General features: G+C 42.2%; 1 protein-coding gene across 1 annotated transcript; it reads right to left on the bottom strand.

Moving 5' to 3' along the window:
• Positions 1 to 235: 235 nt before the first annotated feature.
• Positions 236 to 12,216, bottom strand: LOC5502632 (degenerin unc-8). The gene is made up of 12 exons (XM_048728167.1): positions 12,042 to 12,216; positions 10,131 to 10,417; positions 9,443 to 9,816; positions 7,974 to 8,104; positions 7,095 to 7,258; positions 6,242 to 6,352; positions 5,651 to 5,753; positions 4,898 to 4,976; positions 4,593 to 4,647; positions 3,740 to 3,813; positions 2,967 to 3,042; positions 236 to 928 (listed from the first exon to the last, which is right to left on the bottom strand). Exons 2-12 carry the CDS (start codon positions 10,356 to 10,358, stop codon positions 761 to 763), a joined length of 1,563 nt encoding a protein of 520 aa, XP_048584124.1. The 5' UTR covers positions 10,359 to 10,417; positions 12,042 to 12,216; the 3' UTR covers positions 236 to 760.
• Between the last annotated feature and the right edge of the window lie 629 nt (positions 12,217 to 12,845).

The following is a 12,845-nucleotide window of genomic DNA, read 5'->3' as shown; positions in this document are numbered from 1 at the left end:
GTGTTCGGTGCTGAGGTACCCTGTTGGTACATTTGTGTTCGGTGTTGAGGTACCCTGTTGGGACATTTGTGTTGGGTGTTGAGGTACCCTGTTGATACATTTGTGTTCGGTGTTGAGGTACACTGTTGGTACATTTGTGTTCTGTGCTTAGGTACCCTTTTGGTACATTTGTGTTTGTTGTTGAGGTACCCTGTTGGTACATTTGTGTTCGGTGTTTAGGTACCCTGTTGGTACATTTGTATTGTTATTCACTTTTCTTTCTTTAATTATTATAGATTTTTCATTACACTTTTCTCCCTTTCCCATCTCCCCCCAACCATCTCACCCGTATATCAAAGGAAAACAAAACAACAAACAAAACTGAACCCCTATGCCCGATCAATCACGACAACCATTTGAACATGACAGAAAAATCTAGAATCTTACGAACCAATAGTTGGATTTCGTACGTCTACTTATCCAGCTCCGATCGCATGGTATAGAAGGAGCGCACCCTACAGTGGTTCAAGCTTCTCGATTACTATCGAACTTCATGTTCTACTCTGTAATATTGCCCCAATGAACTGTACACGCGTCTACTACTACACCCTCTCATCTGCCATGAAGTATTATTAAAGACAAAAGTTTGGCAGAGTCGAATACCAGTTTTTGGTGTATTGTATTTCCGTTTATATAGTATACAGCGTAATCGCGTCTCAGCGACAGAGCGCTGAAAAGTGTTGTTTTATTTTTAAAGACGAGGTTCCAGACTGCGGCTTGTCTAATTCATGTTCAGGTCCCTCACTGTTTTTTTCGGGCCCCCGTGCACTTTTCTCGCTAGACACCAGACGACGTCTATCAAAAGCTTGAAAAACTCCGCACACGTGATCACCGACACTCCGATCCACAGACCAAGCTGACCCCCCACGTCGCCAAGAAAGCTCTCGGTCTGAGATAAATAAAGGTCACGTGACATGAGTCTGGAGCTGGTCAAATAAAGGTCACGTGGCATGAGTCTAGAGCTGGTCAAATAAAGGTCACGTGGCATGAGCCTGGAGCTGGTCAAATAAAGGTCACGTGACATGAGTCTGGAGCTGGTCAAATAAAGGTCACGTGACATGAGTCTGGAGCTGGTCAAGTAAAGGTCACGTGACATGGGTCTGGAGCTGGTCAAATAAAGGTCACGTGACATGAGTCTGGAGCTGGTCAAATAAAGGTCACGTGACATGTGTCTGGAGCTGGTCAAATAAAGGTCACGTGACATGAGTCTGGAGCTGGTCAAATAAAGGTCACGTGAAATGAGTCTGGAGCTGGTCAAATAAAGGTCACGTGACATGAGTCTAGAGCTGGTCAAATAAAGGTCACGTGATATGTGTCTGGAGCTGGTCAAATAAAGGTCACGTGACATGAGTCTGGAGCTGGTCAAATAAAGGTCACGTGACATGAGTCTGGAGCTGGTCAGATAAAGGTCACGTGACATGAGTCTGGAGCTGGTCAGATAAAGGTCACGTGACATGAGTCTGGAGCTGGTCAAATAAAGGTCACGTGACATGAGTCTGGAGCTGGTCAAATGGTGGTTAGCCAGTGGTAAGATCACTTCAGCAGAAACGGGCCGGAAGACCCCCTCCAGCCCCCCCACGGGCTCTAGGCTTTACCGTATAGGAGCGGGGATAAGTGATGGCTTCTGTGTTCAACTCCACCCCCTCCCCCCACGGGCTCTAGGCTTTACCGTATAGGAGCGGGAGTAAGTGATGGCTTCTGTGTTCAACTCCACCCCCTTCCCCCACGGGCTCTAGGCTTTACCGTATAGGAGCGGGAGTAAGTGATGGCTTCTGTGTTCAACTCCACCCCCTTCCCCCACGGGCTCTACGCTTTACCGTATATGAGCGGGAGTAGGTGATGGCTTCTGTGTTCAACTCCACCCCCTCCCCCCAAGGGCTCTAGGCTTTACCGTATAGGAGCGGGAATAAGTGATGGCTTCTGTGTTCAACTCCACCCCCTCCCCCCAAGGGCTCTAGGCTTTACCGTATAGGAGCGGGAATAAGTGATGGCTTCTGTGTTCAACTCCACCCCCTCCCCCCAAGGGCTCTACGCTTTACCGTATAGGAGCGGGAATACGTGATGGCTTCTGTGTTCAACTCCACCCCCTCCCCCCAAGGGCTCTAGGCTTTACCGTATAGGAGCGGGAATAAGTGATGGCTTCTGTGCTCAACTCCACCCCCTCCCCACACGGGCTCTAGGCTTTACCGTATAGGAGCAGGAATAAGTGATAGCTTCTGTGCTCAACTCCACCCCCTCCCCCCAAGGGCTCTAGGCTTTACCGTATAGGAGCGGGAGTAGGTGATGGCTTCTGTGTTCAACTCCACCCCCTCCCCCCACGGGCTCTAGGCTTTACCGTATAGGAGCGGGAGTAAGTGATGGCTTCTGTGTTCAACTCCACCCCCTCCCCCCAAGGGCTCTAGGCTTTACCGTATAGGAGCGGGAATAAGTGATGGCTTCTGTGTTCAACTCCACCCCCTCCCCCCAAGGGCTCTAGGCTTTACCGTATAGGAGCGGGAATAAGTGATGGCTTCTGTGTTCAACTCCACCCCCTCCCCCCAAGGGCTCTACGCTTTACCGTATAGGAGCGGGAATACGTGATGGCTTCTGTGTTCAACTCCACCCCTTCCCCCCAAGGGCTCTAGGCTTTACCGTATAGGAGCGGGAATAAGTGATGGCTTCTGTGCTCAACTCCACCCCCTCCCCACACGGGCTCTAGGCTTTACCGTATAGGAGCAGGAATAAGTGATAGCTTCTGTGCTCAACTCCACCCCCTCCCCCCAAGGGCTCTAGGCTTTACCGTATAGGAGCGGGAGTAGGTGATGGCTTCTGTGTTCAACTCCACCCCCTCCCCCCACGGGCTCTAGGCTTTACCGTATAGGAGCGGGAGTAAGTGATGGCTTCTGTGTTCAACTCCACCCCCTCCCCCCATGGGCTCTAGGCTTTACCGTATAGGAGCGGGAGTAGGTGATGGCTTCTGTGTTCAACTCCTCGTAGAACAGTTTGACTCGGAGAAAGTTTTGCCTACAAAAATGTTTATGGTTATAGCAAAGATTTATTGAGCGCAGCAGGAAAGGAAGGATAATCGTTATTAGGAAGTTAAGTAGATGGATATTAATAAGAAGAACGGTCCAATGGAGAGGGCGAGCAGACTTCAAAGCGAAAAAGGGTAAATGATGCCTTTTTTCTATCGCTTTATACCGTTACTAAGAAAATATTACGTAAGTGCAAAACTTTAGAATTTGATTTTGATGATGTTACGGTCAAAACCGATAGGTAGTAGGGCAGAACAAGGTCTTGCCGTTGTATATTTACAATTTCGTGGCTCTTAAAATCACAGGACGAGCATGCTGTTATTTACCAGTACTTTATTGCAAACACGATGTCCTGATGCTTGCAAACAATCACTTAAATGTGCTTGTTGCCCGAATTTTTATCAAAATGCTATACTTGCGGACAAAAACGGGGTGTTCCAATTTTCGCCTGTGCACGCATCAGGAGAATTTTCAACAGTACAGGGCCGCAGCAGAGGGTGGGCACTGGGGGCATATATTTCGAGATCTGCTATTTTTCTGAAGTAGTAATTAGAAAAAGATTAATTACGCATCAATGGCTGCAGCTAGTAACACAGAATATGATCAATTTGGAAAGCTTATACTACAAGGGTTTTTGAGTTTGAGGAGACTATTCTCTGATCACTCGGCTGGTTTACTGGTGTTACCTTAAAACACTTGCGTCTCGCATCTTCTTGTCGAAACCTTTGCCGGATTTCATGACCATTTTTTGAAACGTTTGCTGAAACAAAAGAATCAGAAGATGAAAAAAAAAATCTGCTTTCTCAATTCAGAAAATCAATTTTCGAAAAATCTTCAGGTAAAATATCACAAAAACGCTATCCAGCTATGGTAAAGGTCAATACTTCATGTAAGACCCCACGGACAGTACATCATGTAGGCTGAGGGTTAGGGAGATGATAATATCTAATAATAATCCTAATACTTATAAAGCGCAAAATTTATTATTTGTATGATCTAATGCTCATGTGGTCTTACATGAAGTACTAATCTACATAGTGGCCACCACCTCGGAGAGTGTTTAACTCAACCTTCCCATGATACATTGCCTGTTGTTTTCCATAACGAAAGATGTCACATATAGTCTGTAGTCGTGTTAGGATTTGGCGGATATTTGCAATCATTTGTAGGCATAAAAATGGAATCAAAGTAATGCATCATGACTAGAGTTATTCGGACCCTTTAAATTTCCATAATCTATCTCAAGGCTCGAAGCCTGTCGATCTGACATTCGTGAAGCATTGTTTTGTAGGTTATAACACCCTATGCATATGAGATGTTTATCTCAGTAGAGAATTTAGCTGCTTAAATCAAGGTGAATTTCAATCCATCCTACAACTAGAGCGGCTCAATTTTCAAAGTATTAAATAATACCGGAAAAGTTGCATTTTCAAAAATAAAAACAAACAAACAAATACACTTGTCATTCAAGTCGGATCTACAGGGTATAAGAGCTGAGCTTCGAGAGTCACCCTCAGCTTCTACACGCCTTTCTTTTACCTCGTATGATTCCGACCATTGCGACTGTGAAATAGTTCTTCTGAAGGAAAAATGACTGAAAGAAAATAACTTTTTTGGTCATTACATACTTCGACTTTTTAGTAGCAAGGCGGTCGTAGTCATGCGTGACTATATTAGGTTAGTTATGTATAAGTTTCAGTCAACAAATTTCTTGTTTACCCTTAGCTGAGACGAGACATTCAAAGTCAACAAGTTTTTTGTTTACCGTTTGCTGAGACGAGACATTCAAAGTCAACAAGCTTGTTGTTTACCGTTTGCTGAGACGAGATATTTACAGCACCTACCTGCAGGGCTGCGGGCATTTCCTGGTACAGCCCAACGTTCCTTTCTCGTACATCTTATTAACAGTGTTCAAGCACTTCACTAGAATTAGAAAATATATTCATATTAAACGTAAACGGATTGTGTGTAGTGTTATGGCGTTGTTTATTTACCTTCCGACTCGGACATGCATCGTCTTCACCCGGAACTTCCCCTTTAACATGTATTTGCCTTTTGACTCGGACAAGCATGGTTTTCCCTTCACCCGGAACTTTCCCTTTAAAATGTTATTAAGTTTCCGACTCGGACATGCATCGTCTTCACCCGGAACTTCCCCCTTAAAATGTTATTTACCTTCCGACTCAGACATGCATCGTCTTTCCTTCACCAGGAACTTTCCCTTTAAAATATTATTTATCTTTTGACTCGGAAATGCATGGTTTTCCCTTCACTAGGAAATTCACCTTTAAATTTTATTCACATTCCTAATCAAACATGCATGGTCTTCAAATGTAACCTACCCTTTAAAATGTTATTTACCTTCCGACTCGGACATGCATGGTCTTCACCCGGAACTTCCCCTTTAAATTGTTATTTACCTTCCGACTCGGACATGCATGGTCTTCACCTGGAACTTCCCCTTTAAAATGTTATTTACCTTCCGACTCGGACATGCATGGTCTTCACATGTAACCTCCCCTTTAAAATGTTATTTACCTTCCGACTCGGACATGCATGGTCTTCACATGTAACCTCCCCTTTAAAATGTTATTTACCTTCCGACTCGGACATGCATGGTCTTCCCTTGACCCGGAACTTTCCCTCAGTACAGTTACAAATACTGAATTCAGAATTGGCGAGGCAAGAGGACATACAACCCTGGAACAAAGAACAACGGGACCTTCACAACTCAACTCCATCAATATCAAAGAAAGATTTATACGGGACCTTCACACCCCCAACTCCATCAATATCAAAGAAAGATTTATACGGGACCCTCCTGGCCTTTCATATTGAAGGGTCGTAACATACCGCTGGCCTTTCCGTTTAAAGGATCGTCAAGCAATCAAGTGCGAGATAGAGAGCTGGCCCGGTGATGGCCAAAGGCATTGGGGTTGAACAATCACGGAGCCAGCCACGCATGAAAAAATAGAGAAAGGCCAAGGTCTTCGCCCTGGTATTTCTTTTTATGCATCAAATAAGCAGATGTCGCTTATCTTCCTTATTTACTAACTCGATATTACACAGTATTTTTTTTCCGTTGTTTGGAAAACTTATATAAGGTGATACCGTTACCCTCCTTAGATAAATACTACTGTATTGTATTCTATCCAAAGATAGTGCAAAATAAACTGGAACTGACTTACCTGTACGGAATACTTGAGGCTTTTGTGTTTACTGTAGATATTATCTTTCTCGAGCCCATCGCCAGAGTAACAGCTGCCGTTATTGAATGGATCAATTCGGTTGATCACAAGCTGAAGAACGCAATTGTTGTCAGTTTGAATAAATCCAATCCAAATAACTAAATATTTCTCATTTTTTTCTAGAACTTACACGACAGTACATATACATGTATATATACACGTCAGTACATACACATTGGATATATACACGACATTTCATATACACAACACAACAGTACATATACATTGGATATATACACGACAGTACATAAACATTGGATATATACACGACATTTCATATACACGATATTGGATAAATACACGACAGTACATATACATGACAGTACAAATACACGACAGTACATATACATGTATATATACACAACAGTACATGTACAAGACAGTACATATACATTGGATATATACACGACAGTACATATACATTGGATATATACACGACAGTACATATACATTGGATATATACACGACAGTACATATACATTGGATATATACACGACAGTACATATACACGTCAGTACATACACACGTATATAAACACGACAGTACATATTGGCAAACGGTACATATACATGTATATATACACGAAAGTACATATACAATCAAATACCATATTCATTATGCTTTTGTGCTACAGAAACTCCGCATCAAGTCAACTTTGACTACGTGCAATCTTTTGGGCGTGACTTAAGATTGGCCTGGCAGGAGGGCGACATATGAATCGAAGTCAGTTTTGTTGTTGAATAAAGAATTTCAATTGTAATTTATCGGTTGCTACAGTTAATTCCTGACATACCTTGCGAATCCCGACAGAGGCCGAGACGCCGGGTTGAACAGAGAAGCCGTCAGTAAAAGGAAAAGGGACATTTCTCTGATCAGATAGCAAAACTTTGACGCCGGCCTCTTGCGAAAGGGGAATAAGGTATTGCTCTTGATCGATAAACAAATCCAAAGTCAAACCTGAAAGAAGGAATTGAAGATTTGAGGCGAGGTGAGGTGAGGTGAGGTGAGGTGAGGTGAGGTGAGGTGAGGTGAGGTGAGGTGAGGTGAGGTGAGGTGAGGTGAGGTGAGGTGAGGTGAGGTGAGGTGAGGTGAGGTGAGGTGAGGTGAGGTGAGGTGAGGTGAGGTGAGGTGAGGTGAGGTGAGGTGAGGTGAGGTGAGGTGAGGTGAGGTGAGGTGAGGTGAGGTGAGGTGAGGTGAGGTGAGGTGAGGTGAGGTGAGGTGAGGTGATGGGAGGTGAGGTGAGGTGAGGTGAGGGAGGTGTTGTGAGGTGAGGTGAGGGAGGTGTTGTGAGGTGAGGTGAGGTGAGGTGAGGTGAGGTGAGGTGAGGTGAGGTGAGGTGAGGTGATGGGAGGTGAGGTGAGGTGAGGTGAGGTGAGGTGATGGGAGGTGAGGTGAGGTGAGGTGAGGTGAGGTGAGGTGTTGTGAGGTGAGGTGAGGTGAGGTGAGGTGATGGGAGGTGAGGTGATGGGAGGTGAGGTGAGGTGAGGTGAGGTGAGGTGAGGGAGGTGTTGTGAGGTGAGGTGAGGTGAGGTGAGGGAGGTGTTGTGAGGTGAGGTGAGGTGATGGGAGGTGAGGTGAGGTGAGGTGAGGGAGGTGTTGTGAGGTGATGGGAGGTGAGGTGAGGGAGGTGTTGTGAGGTGAGGGAGGTGTTGTGAGGTGAGGTGATGCTTACCGTACATAGGACCTGGTTTTGAGGATGTCAGGTGTGCAAGCAATGTTCCGTTTTCGTCAACGCCTTGGTTGAAGATATAACAGTTACCGTATCGCCAGTGCCAAAAACGGCGCCAGAATTTCATGAAACCCCTGAAACAATTTAAAAGGAAAAGTAACCCGGAAAATTTTTATCAAACGCTTTCAAATAGGACCCACGGCTTCAGTCCAGAAGGGTATCATGTAGACTTCAATACACACATTCAATTTAATAAGACATAGACTGGAATGACAGTTTTTGCTATGACTACTCTTGTTTTTGAAGGGTTAATAAATTCACCTATGGAAGGAAGATAAGGAAAGCAAAAGACAGAGAAAATGTGTCACAGCATGTCAGCGAAACACTGTTGCTTTTCAATCCAGAGAGGACCCAGGTTCAATGGTAAAAAAAAACATGTAAAAATCATCTCTTATGCTCTTAGATAAGGGGCCCTGTGCACAGAGTTGGTGCCCAATCGCGTAACAGCTTTTCGCAGTGCGTTTTTTGGTGCGTTAGTTGAGATGCCATTTTCGGTGCGTTTTCGAGGCGTTTTACGATGCGTTTTTGCGATGCGGTGCGTTTTGCGATGTTATTTTCAAGGCGTTTTAAGATGCTAATTTCGTTGCGTTTTGCGATGCTATTTTCGAGGCGTTTTGCGATGCTATTTACTTTTTGTTTTCGAGCTTTTCTTTTGCTAAAATTTCTTTTCGTTTGCTCTCGTTTGCTTTCGATCTCTCGGCACTTTCTTTAGATTTTCCTTGTCTCGATTCGTACAGGCGTTCTGCTCCAGTTTTTAACATGATAAATTTTAAGAAGAGACAAGGTGAGGTCGACGATAGAATAAATTGCTTGAAATAGTAATCCAAACACGACGCCAAACCCTCTAAAATGCACCGCACAACGCATCGAAAATAGCATCGCAAAACGCACCAAAATTAGCATCGTAAAACGCCTCGAGAATAGCATCGCAAAACACACCAAAAATGGCATCGCAAAACGCCTCGAAAATAGCATCGCAAAACGCCTCGAAAATAGCATCGCAAAACGCACCGAAAAACACACCGAACCAGTGTAAAATTGAAGAGAGTATTGGACATTTGTTCTCACGCTGGATTTAAATTTCGCCTGAGAAAACTAAAGGAGTTTCAAAGATAAAATTCAAAAAAAAATTTTTTGAAGAAAAACGCGTAATTTTGGTGTCGTTTGAAACTGGGCACCAACATCACGCACGAGGCGAAGGACGTTAGGTTAGAAATCCTGTCTCGCATTACATCGTGCCACATCCAGTAATAGTGTTTACACTCTGAATTACACTTATGAGTATAATGGAGCATGGAGAAATTCTTGTTTACACTCATGATCAAGTTAGACGCATTGGACGCCAACAGTGCCTTTTGTCATGTTGGTTGCGTTACACAAAATAATTCCCTACTTGGACAATATAAATTTACCCTTTGTTGCATGTGAAACCGTTCCAGACACAACGAAACACCAACTCGTCAAACTCGTGTCCTGCTTTTATCAAATCCTTGTCATCGACCATCGCCATGTGCCTTATGAGCATATCCTCGACATAGAGTTCTGTGTCCATTGAAGTGTCATCTAAAGAGACGGAGTTACTTCCATCGTTACTATCCATTGAGAGACGATCTTTGAGTACCGTCTCCATCTTACTGCCCAAGAAGGCCGATGAGTCCATGCTTGAATTGGAACTGACAAAAGCTTCAAAATCGTCAAATATTTTTTTTGACTGAGTAAAGTTTGCCAGGTTTTTTTTCTTGATCATGTTCAAGTTGCAGATGGTCACAGCCGGGAAGTTTGTCACCTTAAACATGGATGAATTATACCATTTACTCACAAGTCAAAATGCAAAAGAAACAAAACACTTACTTGTATATATGTTGTATGTTTAAAACGCTAAAATGGTGAGGTAACGACGTATTGAATCGTATTGGGAAGGGGGGGGGGGGGTACTCTGGTAGCATAGCCCTCTTCTCTCTGTATTTCGATGGGCTGGCGTTCGCGAAAACAACAGTTTTAAAATAGTGCTCGACGGGCTAAGAGTTTTACATTTCAAAATCGATGAAGGGCGCAAATCCCCAGTGTGCAAGCCCCTGTCTTTGAAAGAAAGAGACTGACCTCATCATAAGTGACGTCGACGGACGTAGCTGTTGGTTTGTCCAAGTAAATGCCAAGCAATGTGATGCACTGAAACAGCACCATTCCAAGACCGGCCAGGAAAGTCAGCAGCCAGAATATCCGCCAGGTCGGCGAATGTGATCCGTTGATCTGGCCGATCCCATGGCAACTTGTCCGGTCAGAAAAATCTCTTAGCAGTGCCCGGACAGATGGACCAGACCTAGACATCTCTTTGTCGTTGGGAACTACGCACGCACCAAACTGTAGAAGCTACGTGAACCCTAGCACTGAAGATACCAACCTCTATTAATTACTGTATACTGGAATTTAATTATTAATTACTGTATACTGGAATTGAATTATTATACTGTATACTGGAATTGAATTACTGTATACTGGAATTGAAATATTTTATTTTTCAAGAACGCCAAATTCCAAGAATATGCTAAAAAATCTCGAGGTTTAGATATAAGCAACATATTGTATTCAAGTGTGATGGATGCGCTTTAAAATGCAGAATCAAATTATGTCCATAATAACAACCTAAGAGATCATTTGTGTAATTCTCTTTTAATATGGTTATTATGTCCATAATAACAACCTAAGAGATCATTTGTGTAATTCTCTTTTTATATGGTTATTATGTATTTATGAAAAAAATCGCAGGTCTTTTTAAGCAGGCTTTGCTCCCCTCCCCCCCAAGATTGTTTTGATTTTATTACTTCTGCTGTTGCTTAGCAACGGCTATTAAGATAAAGAAGGAAAATGGCATAAAAACAAGAGGGCACAGACGGTTAAGAGGAAAGACGCTTTTCTATTTTTGCTCACAGTATACTTAAAGCATTTTAAGAATCACAAAATAATAGCTCTTGCATCAACACACTGTACTTGTCTATATAAAAGAATATACATCTGCGTAAGCTTAATGAGTTTTTAAGAGTTCCAACTGTTTTTTTAACAACAAATAATTATAAACAATAAAGTAATTTGTGTTATATGTCATCGGTTTTATAAGGAGAAAACTTTAACGACTTAATCCATCTTTATTCAAAGATCATTTCCTAAAATATTTTGAATTGTATGAAGTATGCTTTAATAAAGTCGAAGTTTAAAAACATATGACTTTCACTCCCATTACGGACATGGAACAAATAATTTTATTACAAATAAAGATTTCAAAGGGCTACTTATTTCCTTCCCTTATCTGTTATCTGCTATTTCAAGAACTTCCACCAGCCCTTTCGTGGTTGCTATGTCACTTCGAAAAATACCTTCTGTGCATATACACAAACTTCTAATGACCCCACTGTTTGAAGGTAAACATCCAATAAGCTAGGGTATATATGATTGTGTCAGGGGGCTAAGAAATAGGTCTTACACCATGTATCGGTCGACTATCCTCTCTCGCATATCGCATTATCTATATCTAGTTGTCTCATTTACTACTCGCAACTTTTTCCCATATGCTGGTACTTATATAAGAATGATTTAAAAGGTAAAATACGTCTAAAGTGATAAAGTTTCTAATTGTCTTTCTCGAGAGATCATTGTAAGCATATGGACTTCCTATGAAGGGACTTTTTGTCACAAACTTTCTGTCAAGTCTTTTCAAATTCTTTTCAAATTATGTCAACCTCTCCACAAAAACAAATAAAAAAAATCATAATAACCGGCTTGATTTCATTATGATCCTACTTCTGTTGGTGAAGTTCATTATGGTTTTGAATTCAATAGGGTTAATCTTCTTTAGCTTCTATCTCACGGTTAAAAATATACATTTTTCGAACAAACGCGTTTGTTTTCGGCTCACTTTTGCTTCTGCTCCGAGGCAAAGCAATTACTTGATTAAATAGGTTGATCACTGGTTATGATTGCTGAAGGAAAAACATATTAAAAAAAATATAATCCTACCTTGGTCTTGTTCCACTAATAAACGTGACTATTTTCGGAGATGAAAACGAGGACTTAATGATCCAGTGTATTTGAGAGCTAGCGTTTCCTCCTGTTCACGCTGAGATATGCGAGGGAACTGACAATACGAAATGAAGTCAAACACTCAACGCATTTTGATAACAATCCATTATGACTTTCGCTTATAATTGGTTGGGATTTCCTCGACTTAAATATTCTTTATCGAAAACCTTGGGGGTAATGACCAGATGAAAAATTAATGTTTGGATAGAGAAAAAACGACCCATGAAAAGAGAGAGAAAAGAAGGCTTAATCCCAGGTTACAATCGTTATTTATAGTTAAGATTTAGATATAAAGCAATGAAGTAATTAAAAGACTTTATTTTTAACACTTAATTTTCCATTTCTGACAAAATAACTTTATTATTTGATGAGAAGCAGCACTAGCGAATAATCTATATATTATAAAAAAGCAATCCTTCAAAATATTGTTACTCGACTATGCCAAATTTTCGCCTTTATTAAGAGTTCTCCATTCGCCTTCTTCAACTCCACATTCTTAACTCTGCTCTCGCCCTGAGTCTTATTAAGACGAAACTCTGGCAGAGTCAACCAGTTTTTGGTGGACTGTATTGATTAATCTGGATATTTTGATTGATTTATAAAAAAGCAAGGAGTCATCGTGCGGGAGGTATTTAGATACCACCTTGAAGGGGTGCATGGCAATATTCGAAGCTGCGGTGCGGTTAGTTGTCCCCTCAACATGGTTCCGTTAGTCACCGTCAAGCTCAAAGCTATGTATAG

The sequence above is a fragment of the Nematostella vectensis genome, chromosome 5, assembly GCF_932526225.1.
Source record: "Nematostella vectensis chromosome 5, jaNemVect1.1, whole genome shotgun sequence".
NCBI lineage: Eukaryota > Metazoa > Cnidaria > Anthozoa > Actiniaria > Edwardsiidae > Nematostella > Nematostella vectensis.
The sequence above is the reverse complement of the archived record's forward strand: the minus strand, read 5'-3'. Positions and strand labels throughout refer to the sequence as shown.

Bases quoted from the DNA above. Each gene is read 5' to 3' on its own strand.
- LOC5502632 (XM_048728167.1), bottom strand. From the start codon at position 10,358: ATGTCTAGGTCTGGTCCATCTGTCCGGGCACTGCTAAGAGATTTTTCT. The intron at 8,105-9,442 runs GTAAATTTATAT...AAATTGTTTCAG, and splicing joins GGTTTCACATGCAACAAAGG to GGGTTTCATGAAATTCTGGC. The intron at 3,043-3,739 runs GTAACACCAGTA...ACATTTTTGTAG, and splicing joins CGAGACGCAAGTGTTTTAAG to GCAAAACTTTCTCCGAGTCA.